This window comes from Sus scrofa, chromosome 1, assembly GCF_000003025.6.
Source record: "Sus scrofa isolate TJ Tabasco breed Duroc chromosome 1, Sscrofa11.1, whole genome shotgun sequence".
Taxonomy (NCBI): Eukaryota; Metazoa; Chordata; class Mammalia; order Artiodactyla; family Suidae; genus Sus; species Sus scrofa.
Genome location: NC_010443.5, coordinates 196,988,192 through 197,015,331, shown reverse-complemented (window position 1 = coordinate 197,015,331; position 27,140 = coordinate 196,988,192). Strand labels below are relative to the sequence as shown.

Below are 27,140 nucleotides of genomic sequence, written 5' to 3'. Positions count from 1 at the left end.
AAAATACAACTCCTGGAGTATTTTAAGAAAAAAGCAATTCAGGAAACATTCTTAAGCTATTATTAAACATCATATTGACGGTATTGTTATTCTTATTCCGCAAGATGTGGATTTTGATATAAAGATGACTGACAATTACATTTTTGTTGAGAACTGAGATTTTAGAAATAGTAAAGAGGGAGTACAAATGTAAGCTATGCAAGCAAAGTAAAACTCTTGTACTCTTGGATATGAATAAGAAAGATTAGTATGAACTCATAGTCTCTTTTATTTAAAAAAGAAATTCTAGCTCTCATTTAGTGGACAGAGCCACAGTGATTTCCCACTTCTGATGTTTATACCTTTGTGTAATCCCCTCCTCAAGTATGAGTGAAATCTGTGTTGTTTCTCATTAAGAGAATATGACAAAGATAATTGTATATACTGCTTTGATTAGATTATGTTATATGGCAAATATGACAGGGTCCCTTCCATAATTATGTTATGTTAGACTCCATCTAAAAGTCTGAGATGCTGGAGTTGTGTTCAATCCCTGGCCCCCACTCTGTGGGTTAAGGATTCAGCATTGCCACAAGCTGCAGGGTACGTTGCAGACACAGCTCAGATCTGGCATTGCTGTGGCTATGGTGTAGGCTAGAGGCTGTAGCTCCAGTTCAACCTCTAGCCTGGGAACTTCCAAATGCCACATCTGTGGCCCTAATTTAAAAAAAAAGTCTGAGATGGGAGTTCTCTTGTGGCAGGTTAAGGATATGCATTGTCACTGAAGTGGCTTGGGTTGCTGCTATGGCATGGGTTTGATCCCTGGTCTGGGAACTTAAAAATGCCATGCGTGTAGGCAAAAAAATGAAATGAAATGAAATGAAATAAAATAAAATAAAATAATAAAATAAAGCAACAACAACAAAAAAAACTAACAACAAGACTGAAAGATTCTTCTTCTTGCTGGTTTGATGAAGTGGGTGGCCATGATAGAGAAGTTCTTTTAGCAAGAAACTGTGACATTCTCTAGAACATGAAAGCAGCTCCAAACAAATATCCAGAAAAAAAAGTTGGGGCTTTCAGTTGAATAATTGCAAAAAATGGATTCTAAAATACGAATTCTCTCTGGGCTTGGAAATAATATTTTTCCCCAATTGAGCCTCCAGATGACAATATAGTTAGGATATTACTTTCATTGAGACCTTGTGAGAACCTGAGCAAAGCACTAAGTCAAGCCATGTCCATAAATCTGAACTTCAAAATCTATGAAACAAGGAATATATATTGTTTTACGCTAAGTTTGTCATAAATTATTATGCGGAATTAGAAAACTAATACATCTCAGTCTTTTTTAATACTTACAAACAATGCCTAACTCAGGAGTAACAAGCACTCTAACATTAAATGCAGACTCTTATTTTTTTTCCCAAGTAAGCTAAATGCTTCTTTAGAGAAATGGCTGATAGCACATTTAGAATAAGTAATGTATGACTATAGCCCGGCATTCAATAGACACCTAAGAAGATTCACACCTTAATCCCAGTCTACATAAAAGAAAATATAAATGTAATGAAAAATATATCTAAAATAAAAAGTTCCATATGTGGGCTTAATAGCAGATTAGACTTTGCAGAAGAAAAGATCAATGAACTTTTAGACATACAATAGAATCAATCCAAATGAAACAGGGGGAAATAAAAGACTGAAAAAAAGTGAACAGGGCCTTTTTAATGTCAAATGGTCAAATATTTATATACTTAAGTGGTATCCCCCAAATAGAGACAGAATCAAGTTACTGAGAAATGACTGCCAAGATATTTACATATTTAATTAAAATAATAAACCTCTAAATGTGAGAAGTCCATTAAACATTAAAAATGATAAACACAATGAAAACAATATCAAGACAGCAATGGACAGATCATCCAGACAGAAAATCAACAAGGAAACACAGGCCTTAAATGATACACTAGACCAAAGAGACTTAACTGATATTTTTAGAATATCAGCACAAAGTGGTAAAACATCACTTTTCACCACAAAGCAGCAGAATATACTTTCTTCTCAAGTGCACATGGAGCATTCTTCAGGATAGATCATATCTGGAGCCACTGATCAAGCCTTGGTAAACTTTTAAAAATTGAAATTATTTCAAGCATTTTCTCTGACCAAAATGCCCTGAGACTAGAAATCAACTATAAGAAAAAAATGGCAAAAAACGCAAACACCTGGAAGTTAAACAATATGCTACTAAAAGACCAATGGGTCATTGAAGAAATCAAACAGGAAATCAAAAATCACTTAAGGACAAATGACAATGAAGATGTGACAATCCAAAACTTGTGGGTCGCAGCAAAAGTAGTTCTCAGGGGGAATCAATACAATCTTACCTGAGGAAAAAAAGAAAAATCTTAAATAAACAACATAAACTTACACCTAAATTAGCTAGAGAATGAAGAACAGACAAAGCCCAAAGTTAGTATCAGAAAAGAAATTATAGGGAGTTCCCACCATGGCTCAGGGGAAGCAAATCTGACTAGCATCCATGAGGAAACAGGTTCAATCCCTGGCCTTTCTCAGTGGGTTAAGAATCCGGCATTGTCTTAAGCTGTGGAGTAGTTTGCAGACATGGCTCAGATCCTGCATTGCTGTGGCTGTGGTGTAGGCTGACAGCTACAGCTCTGATTTGACCCCTAGCCTGGGAATCTTCATATGCTGTGGATATAGCCCTAAAAAAAAAAGAAAAAAAAAAAAAAAAAAAGAAAGAAAATAAAAGAAATTATAAATATCAGAGCAGAAACAAATGAAATAGAGACAAAGAAAACAATAGGAAAGATAAATAAAATGGTAAATTGGTTCTATGGAAAGATCAGCAAATTGGTAAACTATTGGCCAGACTCCAAGAAAAAAAGGGAGGGGGCTCAAATAAATAAAATAAGAAATGAAAAAAGAGGACTTAAAACTTGCACCATAGAAATACAAAGGATCAAAAGAGATTACTATAGGAGGCCCTGCTGTTGTACAGGGGGTTAAGGACCCAGCATTGTCTCTGAGTGTTGATGGTTCGATCCCTGGCCTGGTGCAGTTGGTTAAGGATCTGGCCTTGCTGCAGTTGTGGCATAGTTCAAAGCTGTGTCTCAGATCCAATCCCTGGTCTGTGAACTTCCATATGCCACAAGCATGGCTGAAAAAATAAAAAGAGAGAGAGCGAGAGTGATTACTACAAGCAACTGTATGCCAATAACATGAACAACCTAGAAGAAATGAATAGATCCTTACAAACGTATAGCCTTCCAAGATTGAGCAAGGAATAAATAGAAAACATGAGTAAACTAGTCATAAGAACTGAGATTGAAACTGTGATTTAAAAACTTCCAAAAAACAAAAGTCCAGGACCCGATGGCTTCACAGACGAATTCTAATATCAAACATTCAGAGAAGAGTTAACATCTGTCTTTCAAAAACTCTTCCAAAAAATTGCAAAGGAAGGAATACTCCCAAAGTCATTCTATGAGGCCACTAGTACCTTCATACTCAAAGCAAGGATACCGCAATGACAGGAAATTCTAAGCCAATATCACTGATGAACATAGATGCAAAAACACTCAAGAAAATATTACCAAAAGATTCCAACAATACATTAAAAGGATTGTATACCATGACTGAGTAGGTTTTATCTCAGGGATGGAAGGATTCTTCAAAATCTGCAAATCAATCAATGTGATATCCTACATCAACAGATGAAAGAATAAAAACCACATGATTACCTCAATAGACGCATAAAAAGCTTTTGATAAAATTCATAACCCATTTTTTATAACTCTCCAAAAAGTGGGCATAGAGGGAACCTACCTCAATGCATATGACAAACCCATGGCTAATATTATTCACAGTGGTGAAAAGCTGAAGGCATCTCCTCCAAGATCAGGAGTAAAACAAGTATGTCTACTCTCCTAGAGTGATGAAAATAAAAACAAAAATAAACAAATGGGACCTAACTAAACTTACCAGTTTTGAACAACAAAGAAAACCACAAACAAAATGAAAAGACACCTCAGAAGGGGATAAAATGTTTGTAAATGAAGCAGCTAACAAATAATCTCTAAAACATAGATGAAATCTCATGGAAGTTTATACACAAAAAATAAATAAAGAATTTTAAAAATGGGCAGAATATCTAAATAGGCATTTCTCCAAAGAAGGCAGACAGATGGTCCAAAAATACTGAAAAGGTGCTCAACATCACTAATAATTAGAGAAACGCAAGTCAAAACTATGATAAGGTATCACCTCACACCATTGAGAATGGCTGTCGTCAAAAAGTCTACAAATAATAAATGCTGGAGAGGAGTGAAGAAAAGGGAGCCCTCTTGCAGGTGGGGATGTAAGGTGGCGCAAACACTATGGACATCAGTATTGAGGCTCCTTAAAAAACTAAATATAGAGCAACCATATGATCCAGCAATCCAACCCCTGGGCATATATCTAGAGAAAACCATAAATTGAGAAGATACATGGACCCTGATATTCATTGCAATATTATTTAAAATAGCCAAAACGTGGAAGTAACCAAAATGTCCATTGATAGAGGAATGGATAAAGAATATGTGGTACATATATGCAATGGAATATTACTCATCCATTAAAAATAATGAAATGATGCCATTTGTGGCCACATGGATGGGCATAGAGATCATCATACTGAGTGAAGTAGTTCAGACAAGTATTGTATGAGATCACTAATATATAGAATCCAATAAAAAATGATACAAAATAACTTGGAAACAAACTCACAGATTTCAAAGCCAATCTTATGATTACCATAGGTGAAAATATTGGGGGGGGGAATTGGGAGGGTGGGATAGCATATATACAGTGCTGTATAAAATAGATGATTAATAAAAACCTACGGAATAGTGCAGGAAAATCTACTCAGCAGTCTGTAATAATCTATATGGTAAAAAAGAATGGATAGATTTATATGTATAACTGATTCACTTTGTTGTGCACCCGAAACAATAACATTGTAAGCCAATTATACTTCAATAAATATTTTTTTAAAATTCCAAACACCACAATCAATACTCCTTTTAAGTGTCTGTAGAACACTCACCAAGATAAAATAAAATTAGCCACAACTAAGTTAAAATATTTGAAATCACAGAAAGCATATTCTCTGATCAAACAGAATTAAATGTTACAAAAATTATGGAAAATCCTCAAATATCTGAAAATTAAAACAGACTTCTAAATAAGATATGGTTTAAAGAAAAAAAACCAAAGGATATTAGAAACTATTGTAAACAAAATGAAAATGAAATATATCAAAGTTTATGGGATACAACAAAAACTGTGCTTAGAGGGAAATGTATAGTTTTAAAAAATTACATTTGGGGAAATAATTAAATAAGTTATCAAAAATTTACCTTAAGAAGCTAGAAACAGAAGAGAAAATTAAGCTAAAATAAATAAAAGGAAATACTTAAGATAAAAAGACATCAAAATAAAAGCAATAATTTTTCATGACAGAAAACAAATTGTTTGTTTCCAGGAGCTGGGGTTCAGTGGAGGAGAAATTCAAAAGAACAGAAGGGAACTCTGGGGATGAAGAAACCATTGTTTATCTTAATTTTGGCAGTGGTTACATGAGTGTACATGTTTGTTAAACATCAATTAATTGTATACATAAAAAAGTTTTTTTTATGTAAGATATACCTTAATAAAATTGATTTTTGGCTATTTTAGGTAATTGCACAATGATTTTGAATAATGAAATGTTCTTATGATTTTATGTAAGATAATACTATGATCATTTTTAAAATAAAGAGGCTTTATCTACCAGAAACAGATGCTGACACATTTGCGGATGAAATAATCAAACTCTGGGATTTGTTTCATACAATTGTTAGCAGTGGGGAAGTATTGGGGGTATAGATAAAATGATTTGCCTTAAGTTGGTAATTGCTTAAGGTAAGTTATGAGCATCTAAGGTTTCCTAACATTATTCTAATTTTGAACATTTTTAAATTTTCCATAATAAGCTGTTTAAGATATGTCTCTTTGGTGTATGTTCATTCTGGTACATTAAATAAAACTGAAGATTTTATAAATTTATCAAATCATTTGTGTATCACTGTGTTTCTCCAACTAGCTTGTTCAACCAACACATTAACAATTCTAGTGCCTTATCTCTATGCCTATTCATAGTATATCTGTAGTCCCAATAGTTTTGTTTGTTTTTTTTTTTTCCTTGTGAATAACCTTTCTTAGAGTCAGGGTCTTAGAGAAGAGAAGGGTCAGTCATACCTTAGAATAAATTCTGGGTCAACAATTTTCTAGCTGTATGAACCTTGAGAGGGGCACCTGACTTTTCTGAGTCTGACATCATTCAAGGGCCAGAATTAGCCCCACCAAATTTTATAAGTTATAATGAGACCACCTGGCATAATACCTAAGTATAACTATAAGCTATTACAATTATTTTATAGTGGCAGCTTATAGCACTACTTAAAATTATCTAAATCCGTAAAACAAATAGACTCAAGGTAGCTCTCTCACTTTGCCTCCCAAGCCTCTTTTGCCATAATTTAACCTCTTTTTTATTAAACTTTGCTTTACCATTAAGAACAATTAATTAAACTGCTTTACCATTAATAACAATTACATGACAAGAATTGCACCCACCTTCCAACCATTTCCAAGTTAATGTTGACATTAGAAACAAATCAATTATGAACTCAGAGGTAGATTGAAATTTATTCATATATTTGAAATACACCTCCCTTTAAATCTGTCCTAAAGTAAGTGCACTATTTTCCCAGCTGTTTCAGACTTTTTCTTTTTTGGCTTTCATACCATTCTTGGGATAGACAAGTACAAAGTCAAAGCAATGACAATTGGAACTCCATGACTATTCCATTGAAAGTCAATTGAATTTCAATTTCCTTCAATGGAGAAAGCCAGGAGGAACCAATTATTGTTGCTTTAACATTATGCAATTTTACCTCAGGCACCACTTAGGATCCAAATGAAAACATTTCAATTCCTGCTTATTACCTTCTTCCTGATAAAACACTACTTTTCCCTGGCTCCTGAAAATAGTGCTATATCAAGGGAAACCTCTATTAAATACATTTTACCAACTTGGCAATATTAACAACTATTAAAATGAAAAAGACACACAGGGACCAATATTCCACATATAATGCTGTTTGTTGTTTATTTTGCCAGTCATTTTATGTGGTTTTGCTTTGACTTCCACTTGTGACAACTTACTTGAGAATGAAGTCAGTACTATTCACTTCTGTTTGGGACATCAATTCCCAATCTGGAGAAAATCTCATCTCCATGCTGAGTTAGCTTGCATCTGCCACAACCACAGGATTTCTGGGAGGCTATTGGCACAACTCACACATTTCCACTGTGAAGCCTGGCTTTGGGAGGGAGTGCAAATGCTGTTCCCTTAGCAGTCATTCAGGGCCATAAAATGTGAAAGCCAGAGCCACCTAACAAGCTGTGAAAATTTCAGCCACCTGAGGAGCTGTGAAAGACAAAGATGGTGCTAGCTGGGGAGACAGAAGCAGCCAGGAATCTCCAGAGGACCAAATATCCTAGGCCTTCACATCAGCCAGAACACCACACATTTTGAACTAAGTAACAAAGTCAGAAGGGACTTAGAAACCTAGGGAATGAAAATAAACTCAGTCACATTAGAAAAATGACTATACAAGTGTAGGGTACTAGCCATCATAAGCCATTATGCTATGGATCTCTTTTATCTAAAAAAGCATTATATCAGGAGAATAAAAGGAATCTTAAGCATCTTACATATATCCAGGGCTTAAAAATTGAGTCAGTTTCCAAGTCAGACTCTTGATTCTGCAGCTCAGCATGTGAACAATCTATAAAAAAACCCCAAAACTCTGGGGTAGCCTAGGCTGCAAGGAAATGCGCTGTGACTTTTTCCCAGTCCCCTCTTGTGTTAGATCAGCAACCAGGAGTTTTTATGGGTCATTACTTCTCCTTATGTTCTGCAAAATAGACTTCATTCTGCCCAGGACACATCTGGCATGCTGCCTTTCCCCCTAAGCCTTCTGAATACTCTTGTTTCCTTGTCCCAGTTGGACATGAGATTGTCACGCAGACACAACCTTATCACTGCATTGCTTTTCGTGCTAGCATAGTCCTCATCGCAGTTTTTAAGAATTTAAAGGGCAATATCAATTATCCTTTCAAAGCTGTTTCAGTTCACTGGAGAAGCTTTGAAAATTAGATTTAAGTTCCTGTTGTCAACTTATCTTGGGGTTATGTTAGGTCTTAGAAGCTGGTTTTTAGCCAAGGTATGATGAGGAGCAGAATAACTTTGAACTTGGATTGGCACTGCTCAAAAGACCAAGGGCATTGCTTTGACTAATATTCCAGAATGCGTCTCTCCAAGATTTCTTCTATTCCTTTTGTCATCTATAATAGATACTAGTTGTTAAAGTAGGCAAGAAGTTAGAATATTGTAAAAATGCCTTTGGAAATTTAGAAAGGCTTTCAACATAGGGTAGGAAGAGATAGAAATTTTGTCCTTGTGATTTTTTTCTCCTTAAGTTCTGAAGGAAGTTATCAAAATTAAGACATATGTTGCATTCAGATTAAATTCTTACTAAAGGATAGATTTTTAGAAAGAGCCAAGTCTTGACCTTTAAGAAAATGTAAAATAAGCATACAAGAGAGATATTATTTAACTAAGTTAATGAGGAACAAATAGTATGTTACAACCAGTTCAAAGGAGGATCCAAAGAACCACACACTTATAGGCAATTGGTAATACTAAATAAATTTACAAAGAGACAGTGAAAAACTAGGCAATTGTACTTCCCTGAATGTAATTCATACACATTGCTTTGAACAAGAATTATCTACATTAGTATTAATTGTTCACAAGTTAGAATTGGAAAACAAAAGGCAGAAATAACTTGGAAAGATGCCCTAGATAATGCCTAGTTTTCTACTAAAGACAGTGTCTTTGGTCCTATTCTTTGTCACAATTTTTCCTGTCATCCTAAACGAATTGCTAAAGAGTTTAAGACCTGACTGCATCTTATTTAGAATGCCCGCTTAAGAAAACCCAGAGTCTGCCTTGCACACATCTACAGTTAATATTATTCTGTTGCTCATTTTGTACAAATTCCAAATAGTAATCTATAGGAAATTTATACATACACGTGTATAACATGGTGCATTAATTTCCTAGGATGGCTGCAGCAAATTGCCACAAAAAAAGGTGCTTTAAAACAACAAAAATATATTCCCCCACAGTTCTAGAGACAAGGCATTGAAATCAAGGTGTCAGAAGGGTTGATTTCTTCTGGAGGCTCTGAGGTCTATTAGTTTCTGACCACTGCCTGTGATCCTTGGCATTCTTTCCTTGGTTTAGAGAAACATCACTTCAAAGGCTACCTGTATTGTTACATGGTGCTTTAGCTGTGTGTCTGTCTTTCTTTAAATTTCTCTCGTCTTATAAAGACACCAGTCATATTGGATTTAGGGCCCACTCTGATCCTGTGTGACTTCATCTTAACTCATTTACATCTACAGAGATGCTATTTCCAAGTTCTGAATAGACTTAAACTTTTGGGGGACACTATTAAATCAAGTAAACTAAGAGATAGCAAACACAGAGGATGTAAAGGGAAGGGTGTTTCTTACCTAGGGATTGCCACGGAACCCTAACAGGCCGACGGTATTTAAAGGCAATAGGCTTAAACCAGAATACTCCAATTAAAGAGCAATTCTTGTTTATAACCAGGTCTGGATCATCTCCAAAAAGCAAACCAAGCAAGTAAATGTGAGACCAGACTTCTGGGCCAATGTTTCAAAGGTAGGTGTCCACTCATTCTTCAGGATTCGGGAGAACCAGCTTCTAATTCTAGCTTTGCCACTAATGAGCTGTATAAACTTGGGTTTGTCCTCTGTTTAATTGAGCCTTACTTCCTTCTTTTTTCAAATGATGGAAATAGATGAGAATATTTTTAAGTCCCCTTCTACTTCTAATGGGCTGTGATTTATGATCTCCATGTTACAAATGCAAAACGTCCAACCTAGTTAGTAGGACATGAACTAGACTGTCTTTTTAAATTGTTCAAACCTACTTATATTTACCTATGCTTTCTAAAGTTAGAACAAAATCTTGGTGTCTTTTTTTTTCATTGTTTATGATAGGATACAAATTGGTGCCTCCTGCTACTCCTTTTATCTGTGTCAGAAATGGGCCCTCTGTTTCCACATTTCTTCCATATGACCTTGTGCCCTTGGCCGCAGCCATGGGACTTTCACTTTCCACAGCCACAAGGAGCATCACCACTGCAGCCTTAGTTGGCTCTAAGGGCTGCCCTTTACACTGGTTACAGTTACAGGGACTCCACTGGGAACAATGCTTTGGACTGGGGTCCTGGAAAGCTGCCTGGATCAGAGTGGACACTGGTCTGTGCTGAACAACCAGGACTCTTTGTTCGAAATTTAGAAGTGAGGATAAGATCAGATCACTCTATGTTCTTGCCTTATACTGAAAAATATAAACTGGAAAGCTACTGAGTGCATACATAATCTAAGCTAGTGAACAGAGAGAAAAATTAGAGAGGAAAGTTTTTTTTTCCCTAAGTGTAGAGAGATAATAAGAGAAAATACTATGTGAAATTCTGGTGGCTTCTACTCCTCCTTACATTCCTGTCCCAGGACTCTCTTTCTTAAGCTGCCTTATATACATGAGAATATATATCTATATGATTAAATATATGTTAATACATATGTATGCATTAAATTATTCACAATAGGTAAATACCATGATTTACCAAAGAAGTCAACAGATTTAATTATCATTTTAACAATTATTCCACATGAACCATTATGTAACAAGAGTTATTTATAATGAATGTGAATATGTTCTATATAGTTCTCACTGCAGGTAACATCACTTTTTTTGAAGGATTATTAACATCTTTTGTTTAAACGTATGAACATCTAGGTTGCAATATGCAAACCATACTTTGGAATCTCCTCTGTACTATACCCATGAAATAGAAACACACAGAGCCACTTGACTTACGATCCATGAAAGGATAATTTCCACCTGTGGTCCCAAGAGCAATGGCAGGCACAAGTGAAATGCATTGCTTCTCCACAGATCCCTAGGGGCAAACAAAAGACTCCATGAAGATCTCCTCCCATGACATCTTAGAAAAGAATAACTAGAGAGTCCAAAGTGCATCAGGTAATCAAAAGGAGAAGTTAGTCTAAGAAAATTTAATTGGTTAGAATACTGCTCTTGACAGTGAGTTATGTAAACCATTTTATATGGAGTGTGTTGAGTTACCATGGGGCTCAGGCCTGTGCCTAATTCTTTTCTCTCCCAAGATGAACCCTGAGCAGAACTCAATGCTCCTACCCACATTTCCTCCACCTGTAAGGAAAAGTCCAAGCGTTGGGGAAGAACTACATGCCTGTCTCAGTTTCTCAGATAATAATTTTCCATGGGTGTGAAAATGAACAATGAGATGGCATATGGGATAAGCATTTCTGAACTTGTGTCCTATTCTCTTTCCACAGAGTCTATCTCAAGCTCAAAAAAAAAAAAAAAAAAAAAATCCCTAGGTTAAGATTTCAGGCACTCTAACATACTATATATTAAGCTCTGTATTATGCACTTTATAGATATTAATTCTTTAGACCTCATACCCAAACAATTACTCCCCCCTCAAACATATGCATCAAGATGATGTAACTGACCTGTTTTTTTCAAAACAAGGCAATAGATTTAGAATACTCCTAAATTATTTTACATCCACATTACCTATAAATGTTGCATTGTGTTTTTCTGTCTATAATGCTTATTAATCCATGACACTTCCTGAAATTCATCCACTGACATACTCATCACAAACTCATGTCTGTTTCAGACTATACCACATTTAAAGGAATCTGGCCCAAACAGGTTATATGTCTTCCTAAAACTTCCTCAAGCATTTAAAGTGAAAAAAAAAAAAAAAAAAAGCATAGCTAATACAAAAACAACTTACTGCCCCCCACCAAAACTCCCAAGAGCCTTTCCCTGCTCTGCTCTAATGGACCTCTCTTATCCTCCCCTGCCTCAGTCCTATGGCCTTCTCTCTTTTCTGGGCCAGCTTGTTTAGTGTTTTATAACCTGCTCCCCACATGTCAACTCTCTTTTCCATGAAAACACCCCTGGGCTTGAAGTTCTTTTTCTGCTCTGATTGCTTTCTGGAGAGTATCTGCCTCCATTGCTTTTACGGTTGTCCTTTGTTGGAGAGAAAATAAGGTAAAGAGAACTGGGCAAAGGAAAAGGGGAATACATGACAAATACATACAGTATATAAACTTTATACTGTGGTATGTTCAGTAGGAAAATTTCTGGCAATGTCAGTATAAAGTGACCTCTTACTTAAACTGAGCACAATTATAAGTGCAACATTTTTATTATTTTTAATAGCTGTCTTGATAGCATTTTATCCTTTTCAGAAGATTTAGTTTGCAAGTAGAAATAAAAGAGCATAGATAAGGATGATATTTAACAACATAGATGAAGCTGGAAGGCATTATGATAATTATGAAATAAGTCAGTCATAGAAAGACAAATAATGCACAATTCCTTTTATTTATTTATTTTTTTTGTCTTTTTTTTTTTTTTTTTCCTTTTCTAGGGCCACTCCCGCAGCATATGGAGGTTCCCAGGCTAGGGGTCTAAGCGGACCTATATCTGCCAGCCTACGCCAGAGCCACAGCAACCCGGGATCCGAGCCACGTCTGCAACCTAAACCACAGCTCACGGCAACGCTGGATCCTTAACCCACTGAGCAAGGCCAGGGATCGAACCCGCAACCTCATGGCCCTACTTGGATTCATTAACTACTGAGCCACAATGGGAACTGCCATAATTCCTTTTATATGAGGTATCTAATACAGTCAAACTTAGAGAAGCAGAAAATAGAATGGTATTTTCCAGGGGAAGGGAGGGGGATTTGTTCAATGAGTATAAAGTTACAGCTGTACAAGATGAGTAAGAGTGCTCACAACAGAGTGATCACAGTTAATAATACATGGTATGTGCACTTTATAATTTAAGGAGGTAAGTCTCATGTTAAGTGTCCTTCCACAAAAACAAAAACAACAACAACCAAAAAAAACCCCAAAGGGATACAAGGAAACTGTTGGGGGTGATAGATATGTTTATTACCTTGATTACCGTTTCGGTATCACAAGTGTATGCATGTCAAACTCATCAAATTGTACATATTAAATACGTACAGTTTGTGCTATATTAATAAAACTGAAAAAACAGAGTTTAGAATATTCAAAAATGAATAAATAAAGATTATATAAAAACCAGGCTATCACAAAATTACACACATATAATTTTAATCACTACATCTGTGAAAACACAGGCTCTGAGGTCTGAGTCAGGATACATGGTCATCACTGTATCCTCATCTCTAAAATGCACTAAGAATAATAATAATTCCTACTGCATAGGGATGATGCCAAATGGAAAACAATTGAGTTGACCCTTGAACAACACAGGGGTTAGGAGCACCAAACCCTACTCAGCCAAAAATCTGTGTATAATTTTCCAGTCAGCCGCCTCCATATCTGCAGTTCCTCTGTGTATCTGTGGTTCCACAGATTGCATAGTATGTGTTTTTTGGAAAAAAAAAAATCCATATAAGTGGATCTGCACAGTTCCAACCCATCTTATTCAAGGGTCAACTGTACTAATAATCGCCAGTAATAACTTCATAATGGTGAGCATAATGATAATTTCTTAACCAACATTTTGTAGCATTACTACATGCCTAATACCAAGCTTAAGCACTTTATATATGATATTTTATTTAATTTGCACAATTACCTGTGAGGTAGGAATAATACATATTAACTACTTATCAGAATACCTGACCTACAATGAGGTTTCAGTAAAGAATAACTAAAATAATAATTATTACCTTAAATGTTTTGTTACAGTTAGTCAATGTTCTAATAAAGCTTATCCTTGTTGGAAGCACTTTTACCACAGGTAGAAATTATAGAGAATGGATACAGATGTATTTTAGAACTGCAGTTAATATATAGTCTTTTCAGTTAGAGGGAAAGCCCAAGATGATAAGGGATAGGATTAAGAAACAGAGGGGAGGGGCAGGGCCTCAATCTGCTGACAGGAGAAATGAAGAGTCAGGTCTGTGACTAACACAACTACTGATCTATAACAACAAATATTTAGAAAGGGATCAGAGATGGAAATATTTTGGGCCATGTTCTGTCAGTTTTTCCGTCTGCCATAGCACAACCATTACTTTTGAGTCATCACCTTGCCCCAGGGAAAATCAGATCAAGATTATCACAGTAAGAGACCATAGCCCAGCTCCTTTAACTCATTCACCACCATCTCGGAAGACAAAATCAGATGTTTTTGCAGAGCCAGCTGTTGAGTGATCTCAGAGGCTCCACTGTACTGTCCCTGAGTGAGGAAAAAAAAAAAAAACCCCAAAAAACAAAAAAACAGATCTGTTTGCTGATGCTTGAAATTCCTTTAACAAGGTGGGGGTGAGGCAGCCTATAGTCCAAAATTAGAAGAAGCTAAAAAAGAAAATGCCTATGACTAGAGGGTATGATTTTTAGTGAGCATAAGTTTCAGATAAAATGTAATCAATCAAGTGTAAATGCATGGTATTAGTCATTTTCCAGTCTTGACAGAGCAGTGGGGAGTGAGGAGAGCAGAGAGATCTTAGAGTAGCAGGTGTCCTAGGACAGCAAAGGTGAGGGGAATCCCTCTAAAGGAATGGACATGTGCACCTGAGTTGGATCTCTGTGGTTCTAACTAGGCTTGTACCTGTAGAGGCCATACACTGGGCTATCTGGCACTATGTCTAGAAAAGCCCTAGGAAAGCTATTTGGTTCTTTCATTGTTTTATTTGAAGGTACAATTACCTTCTCTGAAGAAATATTAATTGAATTATGGCAGGAGTTTGAACTTGAACAGGTGAATAGCTATTTATTTTTGGACTCAAGAGTTGAACAATAACTAAGAATTTAATATCAACCATGCTTTAGTATTCCAGGAAGTTATCCCTACCAAGAAACAAACTTTTTCCTTCCGACAACAAACATTTAAGGGAAAAAAAAAATACTGGTAGGAGAGATGAGTCAGAAGAAATAATTTGGGATACTTTGACACAACAGAATTTCTTAGTTTAGGAAAGGAAGAAAGCTAAGAGTTACTCATTTTTTTTTTTTTTTTTTTTTCAGTATCAGAGAGTGAAGAACCAAGTGTTCCCAGAGAGTTTATCAAAGCTCCTTTCAGGTAAAACCCATTCCTACTGATATAGGGTTTCCAACTCATCTCTCTAATAGTCAATTCTAAGCTATTTCATATTCATGCCGCATGGGCTGGGATGTTTGCCATAGACCATGCCCCTTTATTGGAAGGGGCTTTACCACTCAGAACATTTCCTACCAACCTCGACACTTTTATTTGCACCACAATGACAGGGGAGTATAATAAATTCCCCCCAAAGGTTGCAGAATTGAGAATTAGATAGCAAAGAGAAGAATGAAAAGCAAGAGGTAATGCTCATGGATTGGTGTATCAGGAAAGGGGAAAAAGTATTTATAACTGGAGAAGAAAGAGAACAAAAAGAAGAAGCATGTTTGACATAGCTGTTGGGCTCTCATAGCAGAGCAAATGGCTTCTGAAGGCAATTCTCACCCATGAAAGATAAGAAGGAATACCTGTAGCCATCCTCTTTAAAGTCCATCTAAACAGGAGAACTGAAATGCTATCTATAATTATAGAGTCTGATTGGAGAATGGGAGAAATGGAAATAGTCCTTCAAAGCATCATAAGATAGCTGGTCTTCTGACATTTCCCATTTTAGGGCTTCATAACCACTAGTATGAACATCAAGCAAGATGCTGAGGCAGGAGCAGTTGATATTAAAAGAACTGGCATTACTGACCAAAGATTGAGCATGAACATTCACTTCAGTTTATTTTAAAATCTACAACATTACGTATGATATGATTCAAATTCTTACTGTAAAGTAAGTGTAAATGAATTACATGCTGCATTTTTCTTTAATTAATAGAGCAGATAAACAGTAAACATAATATAGAGGCATACTCAAAGGCAATCACATTTTCACTTCTCCCCTGATAAACTGGTTTATCACTTAATTTATACATTACATTTCCTGAGTAACCTCTCTATATCACAAGAGTTCAGAACAATATTCACAAGGAAAGGGTAGTGAAGAAACTGGGAGGGAGTGGAACATTTCCAAATTATAAGCCTATAAAGTTTGTCAGGTCTCAGACTTGGGTACCCAAGCCCTCAGCAGTGGATGATGAATGGGTCACTGGTGAACTCAGTCTCCTTGCTGGGGATACATTTATGGAAAGGAGCACAGGAGCTGTCTTTTGCATAATGAGTCCACTGAGAAAGGGAAGTATGCAACTGCTGAACCTGCTGCAGAGGGCATATTGTTTGTAAGTCTGAAAACAATTTCTGTCGGGGTGTGTAATGCTTCTTGGGAAGCTAAGAAGAGACTTGGAACTCAGAAACAATTTAAACAGCTCGGGCTAGGGTAGCGGTTCCAGCACGTAGCTTGTCAAGTTAATTTATGGCTGTGTATAATTGGGTGGTTGCTTTTCCTCCAGAAAGATGAAACAGCCAAGCCAAGAGAGATGGGTATCTTACTATTTCTAATATAGAGATAAAGATCTTATTTTTAGTGTGAAGTGGAAAAGAATACAGGGGTGTTGGACAAAGATTAGGCTTTTACAGAGTTGAAAAGTTTCAAAAAACAGAAAAAGAATGGAGAAATGTTTCAGAAAATCAGGAGCCTAATTACTCACACTTTTAAGTTAACTCTTACATTTCCCAGAAATGGGAAGCATTGCTTCTGTTATACCATTTCAAGTTAGGTTGAGATAGTTCTTGAAACTACAAATCGGGAGTTTTTAATTTAAATCTGAGATAGATGAAAGCTTTATTCTTATTATTCCTTTTAAAATGTGCCTTATTCCTGAATTATAATAAACACTAACTCTAAATAATAGCCATGATTAATCAAAGCAGTTTGGTTATACAATATTAGATTGATTTCAAATTAAGTCTGACTTCAGTATCCATCAAAGAGGAAGTACTTTTCGTTAAATAAAAACTGTATAGGAATGGAAATCTGAGTTGTGATATTGAAAGGATCAGCTGGTTGCACCAACCTCCCAGGCACAGGTCTTCTTCAGAAAAAGCTTCTGCTAATATGGCTATAGAAGGAGCATTATCAGGGTCTATGGCACTGCTGGGCAACCCTGGCTTGTATTGTTTCAGCCAGAGCACCATGGTTTACATAAAACAAAATTAGTTCTCTGTATTGGGAAGTCTGGGAGTTCAGCGGCATCAAAGGTCAGTTGCCTGAGATATTTCCTCAGATTAGGTTCTTTGTAAATGTGAAAAGCCTTGCTCAAGGACCTAATGCAAAGCTGTGGGCATTTTAAAGATAATGACTCTGATGGTGTCACTGAAATTTACTTAGTGCTGGTGGGGAACTAATTCTCCTACAAAATTGTTGCCTCTCAGGTTTCCCATTGACAATTTGACAATCTAGCTTTGACACTCTCATCAAACTGAACTGTCAGATTAAGGTAAATGTGAGATAAGAGCTTACTTGCAATACTGGGATCTCAGTGATTTGGAGAATCCTTATTTTATGAGTGTTTAGACAGAGGCAACAATAGATGAAATGAATGAAGGTAAAGGGCATAGCCAAAACTAGAATCTAGGCTAATATTTGAATTTGCTACAAAATGAAATTTTTTAACAAAACAGTTTAGGTGACCTCATATGAGGCATAGGGATGGTGAAGATTATGAGAAAGTAAAGAACATTTATATTTGGAATGAATTCTGAATAAAGAAACTATCTAAACTCATATACTCATCAGTAGGTACTGCTCCATATCTTGTTATTTTTTATTTTTCTCATCTTTGATTACCTTACTAGATGAAACAATTGAATTTAAAAAAAAAAAAAAAACAGAAACAAAAACAAAACAAACAAAAAAACCTCTACTACTAACAAGTCAGTTTTAGGACTGAGTATGTTTAATTCCACCTCTGTGCTGAAGAACCAATTTAAATGAAGCAGGCTAAGATTATTTCTGGACTGGAAGCATTAAAATATTCTTGCTTCTCTTTCAGATGATACCCTGAGACCTGATAAACCTCACTGGCAATTTTTTTTTTTTTTGAATCATGTATTGCATAAAGGTACTCAACGACAGGAACACTATGATTCAAGTAATGCTATGGTTCAAGGCTTCCCTAGTATATTTTCATTCCTAGCCATGTCCATCCTGATAGAAAATACCTGTGATTGCATCCTTTCTTCTCATTTTAAAGAGTAACTTAAAAGAGATGTGAAACAAGTGCCAGTTTTCCTTTTTGTCCACAGACCCCGTGATAATTTTTTTTTAAATTATAGCTTCTTTAAGAAATTTGGTTTAATGAATACTAAATTTGGTTTGGTGGGATAGGAATAATGGTAGAATAGGGTATTTTTAAAGCTAGAGGAATAAACATGAGTCAATCACACAAGCCATGGGGAGGTATCATGAAGAGGCTGAGGCACACTGGCTTCAGCTCAATGGGGAGCAATCAATCCCTGTGATTTCCCATAACCCCCAGGATGCTAGGATTAGTGTGTGAGACTTAGTTCCCAAATTTGAACTAGATCATGGCAAAGGCAGCAACTAGACTCCCAAGTAGCTTAAATGGCTTATCACAATCCAGGAAAATCTTCCAGACCACTCAGACCTTCACTAAATCTTTCTTCCTACTACACAGGGATGTCTTATATTATTCCTCTAATAATTTGGGGGCCATCTAGACAGTGATAAATTCATCATTCAAGGCTTAAAGAGAATTTTTTCTTATCTAGAAGTTGCCAAGTACACACATTTTTCTTTTCTAGCATTTCCCCATCACAGGAGTGACAGGAGAACAACAAATATAACCTCCGCATTAGTATCACAGTATAAATCTCTAAACTACTCTCTGCAATCATTAAATAAAATAAAACTCAAATATATTGTTTAATAGTTAAAACATTTACAGTTCCTATGATTTAGATATGTTTTTCATACCTTGAATGAATTAAGGGACCAAAATAATTGTTTTGACTGATTTCCTTATAGGTATCTAAGCAGACATTGTTTTGCACTCACTTTCCAGTGAAATCAATTTAGAGCATTAGCCTCTCTGGTATTCATTCATTCATTCTTTCATTTATTCATTTAAAATTCATTGAACTTCTATGGCATGCATTGTGCTAGTACTGGAACTATGCATGAATAATCTATAATTCAATGAATGCAAAATTAAGAAAATCAATGATTAGAGAATAAACACTATTAAAACAGAGTTGTACAAGGCAGGAGTGAGAGATGCAAGATTCAGGAAATGACTCCAACTAGCTAGAACAACTAGAGCAAAAGCAGAAGTTGCATGTTAGAGTATGATGGAAGTTGAGATTAGAAAACGCAGCGAAGAGGCATATCACACTGTATCTCTGATGTTTTAAGGAATTTGGACTTAATCCTCAAGAAAATGATGAATGTTTGAGAAAGCATCTATGAAGGAGAGAATTGTATTTTATAAAATTAGCACCTGAAAAAGGTTGGAAGGTCAAAATTGTGAATAAGCAAAAGCCATCAAGTAGACAAGCAAATACAGAGAAGCCATCAGTGACCAGCAACACTAGTAGCACCAAATATAGACAAATCTAAACAAAGAGAAATTGAATCATGGTAACAGCAGACTACTCAAAACATCAATTGGCCAGTAAAGATGCAATATTGTCTAAAATATCATTAGGTCTGGCTATGTAGCTTATGAAAAAGTTTCCTGTCTCCCTTCATCACTATGCTTCCTTTTAATCAACTTCCATCACCTTATCAGTCCATAATGTCAAATAGAAAGCAACTTAATTTTGCCTTCTACTATGCATTTGTTTATTTATAAAATATTTCTCTAGCCCTGAAAAAAAATAAAAGTTCAACTAGCTCCCAAACTTACCCACACTTCTGTAACTGAAATGCTGTCTCAGCTAACAATCACAGCTCCAAATCTCTTTTTCTTCCTGCCATAAGTCAGAAGACTGCAATAAAGAAAATGGGTTTTATTGTCTACCAGTCCCAAACATTTCAAACACTTACTCCCCACATTCCTAGCCACAGTTTTATTTTCCTCTTTACCTCTATGTTAGAAGCAAGGTTAAAATGAGAGATGGGAAGAAGGGCAGGAAATTTTTCCTGGACGCTTGTGATGATTAAGCATTGACATCTCTGAGATTCAAGTATTTAAAGCTGACTCTTCCTCCATCTTTGTGGATTCTTCAGAACCGTATCTGTCCCCTAAGCCCAGAGATGAGGGTCTTTGCTTAGTTGATGTGCTCCCTTGACCTGGGTAAATAGAATTGGTTGCATTTAAATCCTTAGGCAGCCTTTTGATATCCTGTTATTTACTTCTAGCTGTTTCTGCAGAGGTCTGTTCAACACCATGATCACTGGCATTAACATAAGTTAACTAAATATATGCACCCCGTATTATAAATGGCTTTACTAATGGAACTAGAATATTGAAAATCTCTTGAACCGAAGGTTCAATGGGCATTAGCAAGATTTGCCTTTACTCTCTTAACCACCTTCTTTTCCCATGACTGACTAACCTCTTCTAAATGACACTATAATTATACATGTTAATATAGTAAATAAGTGCATTGGTCAGGGTTTCTTTGGAAAACCCTGACCAATGCACTTATTTACTATATACTGAGGAATTCCTTATGGAGACTGAGGAATTCCATGGTCTGCCATCTGCAAATTGGAGATCCAGGAAAGCTGATGGGTGGTATAATTCAGTCTGAATTTGATGGCTTGAGAACTAAGGGAGCCAATGAAGTAATCTCAGTTGAAGCACCAGAGAAAATTCAATGAGATGGCTCAGTTCAGTCAGGGAGGCAGAAAAATAAGGGCAAATTTGTCCTTTCTCTACCTTTGCTCTATTCAGGCCCTCAATGAATTAATGATGACCATTCATTTTGGGGAGGGCAATCTACTGTGTCCAGCAATTCAAATGCTAATCTCTTCCAGAAACATCTTCACAGACACACCCAGAAATAATATCTAATCTGGGCATCCCATAGCCAGTTAAGCTGACACCACAATCAGGTTACCACCGGAGCCCCTTTATCCAACGTTATTGTCAATTGCATGCCATTTCTCCCTCCTATTATGCACTGATTTTTTAGAGATTAAGTCTCAGAGGGTAATTTTTTTTTTATATATCCTAGTTTCTGAAGAAAGCTTTAATGTATCATATACATAGTAAAAACACTAAGCTTTAGCTTTGAGATATTTTAAGCAAATTCCTTGACAATGCTTGCTGTTTTTAGTACTTTACTCTTTCTGCTCTGCATATTAAGAACCTGATGCTCTGAGACACAATTTTTAAGATGTTTTAATAAGCAAATCATGAATATTTAAACTCCTATTGAGAAGATTTGCTTGTTATGTTCCTACCTCCTTGAGTCTACCCTAAAATATGCTATACTTTCAAGCTCTGGCTCACTGCTCACATTGGCCTGTATGTCCAATTAATTTCTACTTGAGTTATCACCTAGAAAACATGTCAATAAATATTGCACCACGGGTGAAAAGAAATAATTTTAAATAAACAGATAAAATTTCAGAATATGAAAGTTACAAAACAGAGTTTGCAGATTAACTCTCAAACTTTAGCATTGTAAGTATATGTTTTTGTGATTTAGAGGACATTTTTTGAAGCAGATTTAAATAATTGAGTTCTGTCTCTCCAATCACTAATTGTCACATCTCTGAAAAGGCTAGAACCATTTTAGAAATGCACAATGGGCTTCAAAGTCATCATCTCCGAACAGGCCTTGGGTGCCTGGTAGGAAGCTAACTGGGTCGCACTTCAACCTGAAGAAATCCAATTGCACCTTACAGAGGACACAGTATGTATGTGCTTGCAAAGTTGAGTGCAGAAATCAAGATAATTGATCTGATAATTCAGATAAAATACATTCCTGTCAGATGAAGCCAGATAATTTAGGCATGAATAACATTTCAGTATTGAATTTTTGGAATAATTGAGTGTCATGTGTTTCCATTTAAACTTTACAGAATAATATTGTAAAAGAATCTTTACTAATACGAAGTGACTTATATTCTTTGAATTAAAGCTGAATTGAAGTTTAAAGTCAGTGTTTAGTCTAATAAATGTATTACTACTGTAAAATGTCATTCATGATTTAATGTAACGCTAAGTGGCAATTAACAAAAAATAATAGATAACATCTAGTGAGAAATTACTACTACGTGCCAAGTACTGTGCTAATAGCTTTATTTGGATTATAACATACGCATAAAGCACCATAATAGAAATATTACAATGTGATCCCTTCATGTCTCAAAAAGTCTGGATAGAACATAGCCCTGAGCTTGGTGCTTATCATTCTGTGATGGTCCCATAATGGAGCCCCTGGGTGACTAGTAAAATGGTGCCCTGGAATCATTCTGAAATTAAGAAATTATTATTTTCCTTGGTAGATAGATGAAAATAAGACGTAATATTTTTAAATTCTTTCATTAAAAAGACTAAAAATAGTATTACTGAGTTTATCCTCTCTTATCTGCAGACTGGTAGGCTTTATTTGCATCTTAGATACATTCTCTTTTCAGTACTTTTGCTCTTGTGAGTCTTACAAGCATTTTTAATTGGGGGTTTTAAATCTTTTCTTGGCCCCATTGGTGATGTAGATTTCCTGAACACAGTGAATAAATAGCATCCAAGTCTCACAGCTTTTGATGTTATTGTCATTCCCCCTTCCCATGAATAATAAATAAATTAGAGAGTATTGGAGTCTTTATATTAACAAAAGGTTAAATAAAATTTTATGATGTCCCTTGCTGATATTTTGGCTGGCACGACATTTCAGTAATATATCATTAGAGAAATCACCCTCTAATGCATGATTGTAATATTATGATGGGAGAGTTGTTACTTAGAGGCACCTCCTTAAATAGATGGTTAGCCCTGAGAGCCTTAAAAAACAGTAAGTGAATTTCTTCTTTCCAGGGTTACGGGAAAAGATCTACAGAAGGCCTTAGGAATTGAGGCAAGGTTATTGGCTTTAGGGGACATTTTCCCATTAATTTAGTAAGCCTGAGGCATCATATGCAAGGCCTTGACTTGTCAAATTATATTATTATTATCTTGTAAAACACTTCAATAAATTTAGTGCAGTTTAAAGAATCAGAAAGTGCTTATAAGTAGAAAGGGGAAGTTTGAAGGTTAAATTCATCACATACACACAGACACACACACACACACACACACACACACACACACACACTGAATTTAAATTTGACTATTTCCTCCCTAAGTCCTTTTCCACCACCAGTGTACAGACCTTCAAGTTATTTTAGACTGTTTAAGTAAAAATGGTTGTTGTTGAGTGTATGATAAATATTTGAGGCATTACTAACTGAACTCAGTCAATGTAAAAGAGTTATCTAACACTCTAACATAGAGAGGCAAACTACGACCTTATGTTCTTTGAATAAAAACGCCCTTTAAAATATAGTTTATATTTTTATTTGACTTTCCACCTTTCCTTTCCTCATATAGACAAAGAAAGGGAGATATTTCAGGCATTTATTCCAAGGTATCTCTACTGAACATGGGCATCTCTGCCAAGGAAAGTAGAATTTGGACTTGAGGGGGTTTATTCCAGTCTAAGAATGTCTCTGTCCACAAATAGCAAATCATGAGATTTATCCTCATTATCAATTCAATTTTTTGCAGAAAGAGAAGGTATAACTATTAATTATTTTAAAAAGCTCTTACATGAAGAATATATATGAAAGTATCCTGTTTTAAAGGAATCAGTCTCCTCAGAAGGAAAATCATTTGAAATATGCATCCTAGTATCTTAAATATATCACTGGGAGTAATGAATTTTTATCCCAGAACACTTGTAAAATTCAGTGAACTCAATCCTCTTGCCTTAAAACACTTACCAAAAATAAGTTGATACATTCCTTTTAATAACCCTGTGAACCTTTGTTATTTATTCTCTACTGATGAGAAAAGGTGAAAACAGAACAATTAAGATGCCTTAGGATGGCAAAATACAGCAGGACAGGGCAAGCTAAGAATATTGCCAAATCTCTAATTTGTTTTCTGGCCATCCTTCCAAGAGAGCGCAAAAACATACTATTCGCCATAAAGACACCTGACTAATCTTCAGACCATACAGTCTGAAGAAAAGACACAAGATAGGGTCTAAAAGAGACAAAGTTAATAGATAATTGTCTGCCTGAAGTGACTTTTATTTGGTTCTAAAGACTTCAGAGGGGCTACAAACCATGTCAAAGACAACACTTCCTCACAAGCACTAGAAATGGGAGGTAATTTGATTTCCAGATTAAGATCAGTTAGGATCGTTCAGCCTTGGCAGACACACAAAGATTTTTCAATGTAATACATACAAACTACCCAACTTTTACTGCTTCCTTTGTTAATATCTTTCCTACCAATAAGGCAATGATAAACAATATGCCTTTGAAAGAAATAGTTGGTGCAACTAAGAAAAATGAAAAGGGAGAGAGAAAAGAAAAGTGATAAAGTAGGGAAATGGAAGAAAGAACTGAGAATAGCTACAGGAGGTTGACTACATGTGCAGAGAGATGAAGAGAGGAGTCTCATTCTACATTTTGACTTTGTTTTACAAGTTCAACTCTGTAATTTACAAATCTTCTCTGTCCTTACATATATGACTTTGACACTATATATAACTCCATTAAGAGATGAAAGAAGGAATAAAACTACATTTGCAGTATTTCTTTAAAGGAAGAAAAGTGGAACAAAAGAAAAAAAAGTATGGAAACAGGGAAAGGGAGGAAGGGAGAGAGAGGAGAGTTAGAAAGTGTTAGAATAATCGCTACTATTTATTGAGGGTCTACTATTTGTTACATAGTCTAATATTTTCTACATCTTCTTTCCAGTTTTCAAAAATCCCATATTAATTCTCAATAATATCCATGAGAAAGATACTCTCCCCTCCCTCCCCTTCTCTGTCCCTCTTATTTTCTCCTATTTCCTCATCTTTTTTTTTCAGCTGAAATATAGTCGATTTACTATATTAGTTTCAGTTGTACAACATAGAGAATCAATATTTTTAGATTATACTCCATTAAAGGGTATTACAAAATACTGGCTATACTTCTCTGTGCTGTATAAAATATCCCTGTCACTTATTTATTTTATACATAGTTGTTTGTATCTCTTAATTCCATACCCCTATCTCCCCTTTCCTCTTCACACTGGTGACCACTAATTTGTACTCTACATCCATGTCCCTCTCTCTATTTTCTCTATTTTTGTTGAGGAACAAAAGATCAGAAGGTTCAAGTAACATTCAATTATTGTAGAGCTTGAAAGTGGTAGAGCTGGAATTCAAAATCCAGTTTTTTTTGTTTTTGTTTTTTGTTTGTTTGTTTGTTTCCCACTGTACAGCAAGGGGATCAATTTATCCTTACATGTATACATTACAATTACATTTTTTTCCCCACCCTTTCTTCTGTTGCAACATGAGTATCCAGACAAAGTTCTCAATGCTATTCAGCAGGATCTCCTTGTAAATCTATTCTAAGTTGTGTCTGATAAGCCCAAGCTCCCTATCTCTCCCACTCCCTCCCCCTCCCATCAGGCAGCCACAAGTCTTTTCTCCAAGTCCATGATTTTCTTTTCTGAGGAGATGTTCATTTGTGCTGGATATTAGATTCCAGTTATATCATATGGTATTTGTCTTTGTCTTTCTGGCTCATTTCACTCAGTATGAGATTCTCTAGTTCCATCCATGTTGCTGCAAATGGCATTATGTCATTCTTTTTTATGGCTGAGTAGTATTCCATTGTGTATATATACCACTTCTTCCGAATCCAATCATCTGTCGATGGACATTTGGGTTGTTTCCTTGTCCTGGCTATTGTGAATAGTGCTGCAATGAACATGCGGGTGCATGTGTCTCTTTTAAGTAGAGTTTTGTCCGGATAGATGTCCAAGAGTGGGATTGCAGGGTCATATGGAAGTTCTATGTATAGATTTCTAAGGTATCTCCAAACTGTTCTCCATAGTGGCTGTACCAGTTCACATTCCCACCAACAGTGCAAAAGGGTTCCCTTTTCTCCACAGCCCTTCCAGCACTTGTTATTTGTGGATTTATTAATGATGGCCATTCTGACTGGTGTGAGGTGGTATCTCATGGTAGTTTTGATTTGCATTTCTCTTATAATCAGCAATGTTGAGCATTTTTTCATGTGTTTGCTGGCCATCTGTATATCTTCTTTGGAGAAATGTCTATTCAGGTCTTTTGCCCATTTTCCATTGATTGATTGGCTTTTTTGCTGTTGTATAAGTTGTTTATATATTCTAGAGATTAAGCCCTTGTCCGTTGCATCATTTGAAACTATTTTCTTCCATTCTGTAAGTTGTCTTTTGTTTTCTTTTTGGTTTCCTTTGCTGTGCAAAAGCTTTTCAGTTTGATTAGGTCCCACTGGTTTATTTTTGCTCTTATTTCTGTTGCTTTGGGAGACTGACCTGAGAAAATATTCATGCTGTTGATGTCAGAGAGTGTTTTGCCTATGTTTTCTTCTAGGAGTTTGATGGTGTCCTGTCGTATATTTAAGTCTTTCAGCCATTTTGAGTTTATTTTTGTGCATGGTGTGAGGGTGTGTTCTAGTTTCATTGCTTTGCATGCTGCTGTCCAGGTTTCCCAGCAATGCTTGCTGAATAGACTTTCTTTTTCCCATTTGATGTTCTTGCCTCCCTTGTCAAAGATTAATTGACCATAGGTGTCAGGGTTTATTTCCGGGTTCTCTATTCTGTTCCATTGGTCTGTCTGTCTGTTTTGATACCAGTACCACACTGTTTTGATGACTGTGGCTTTGTAGTATTTCTTGAAGTCTGGGAGAGTTATGCCTCCTGCTTGGTTTTTGTTTCTCAGGATTGCTTTGGTGATT

General features: G+C 35.8%; 1 protein-coding gene across 1 annotated transcript in view; it reads right to left on the bottom strand.

Moving 5' to 3' along the window:
* The window catches only part of LOC110259585, a 113,918-nt gene extending 96,541 nt beyond the window's left edge, over positions 1-17,377 (bottom strand). The window contains exon 1 of the mRNA XM_021085070.1: positions 17,257-17,377. Coding sequence (XP_020940729.1) covers positions 17,257-17,377 — 121 coding nt within the window. The remainder of the gene's footprint in view (positions 1-17,256) is intronic.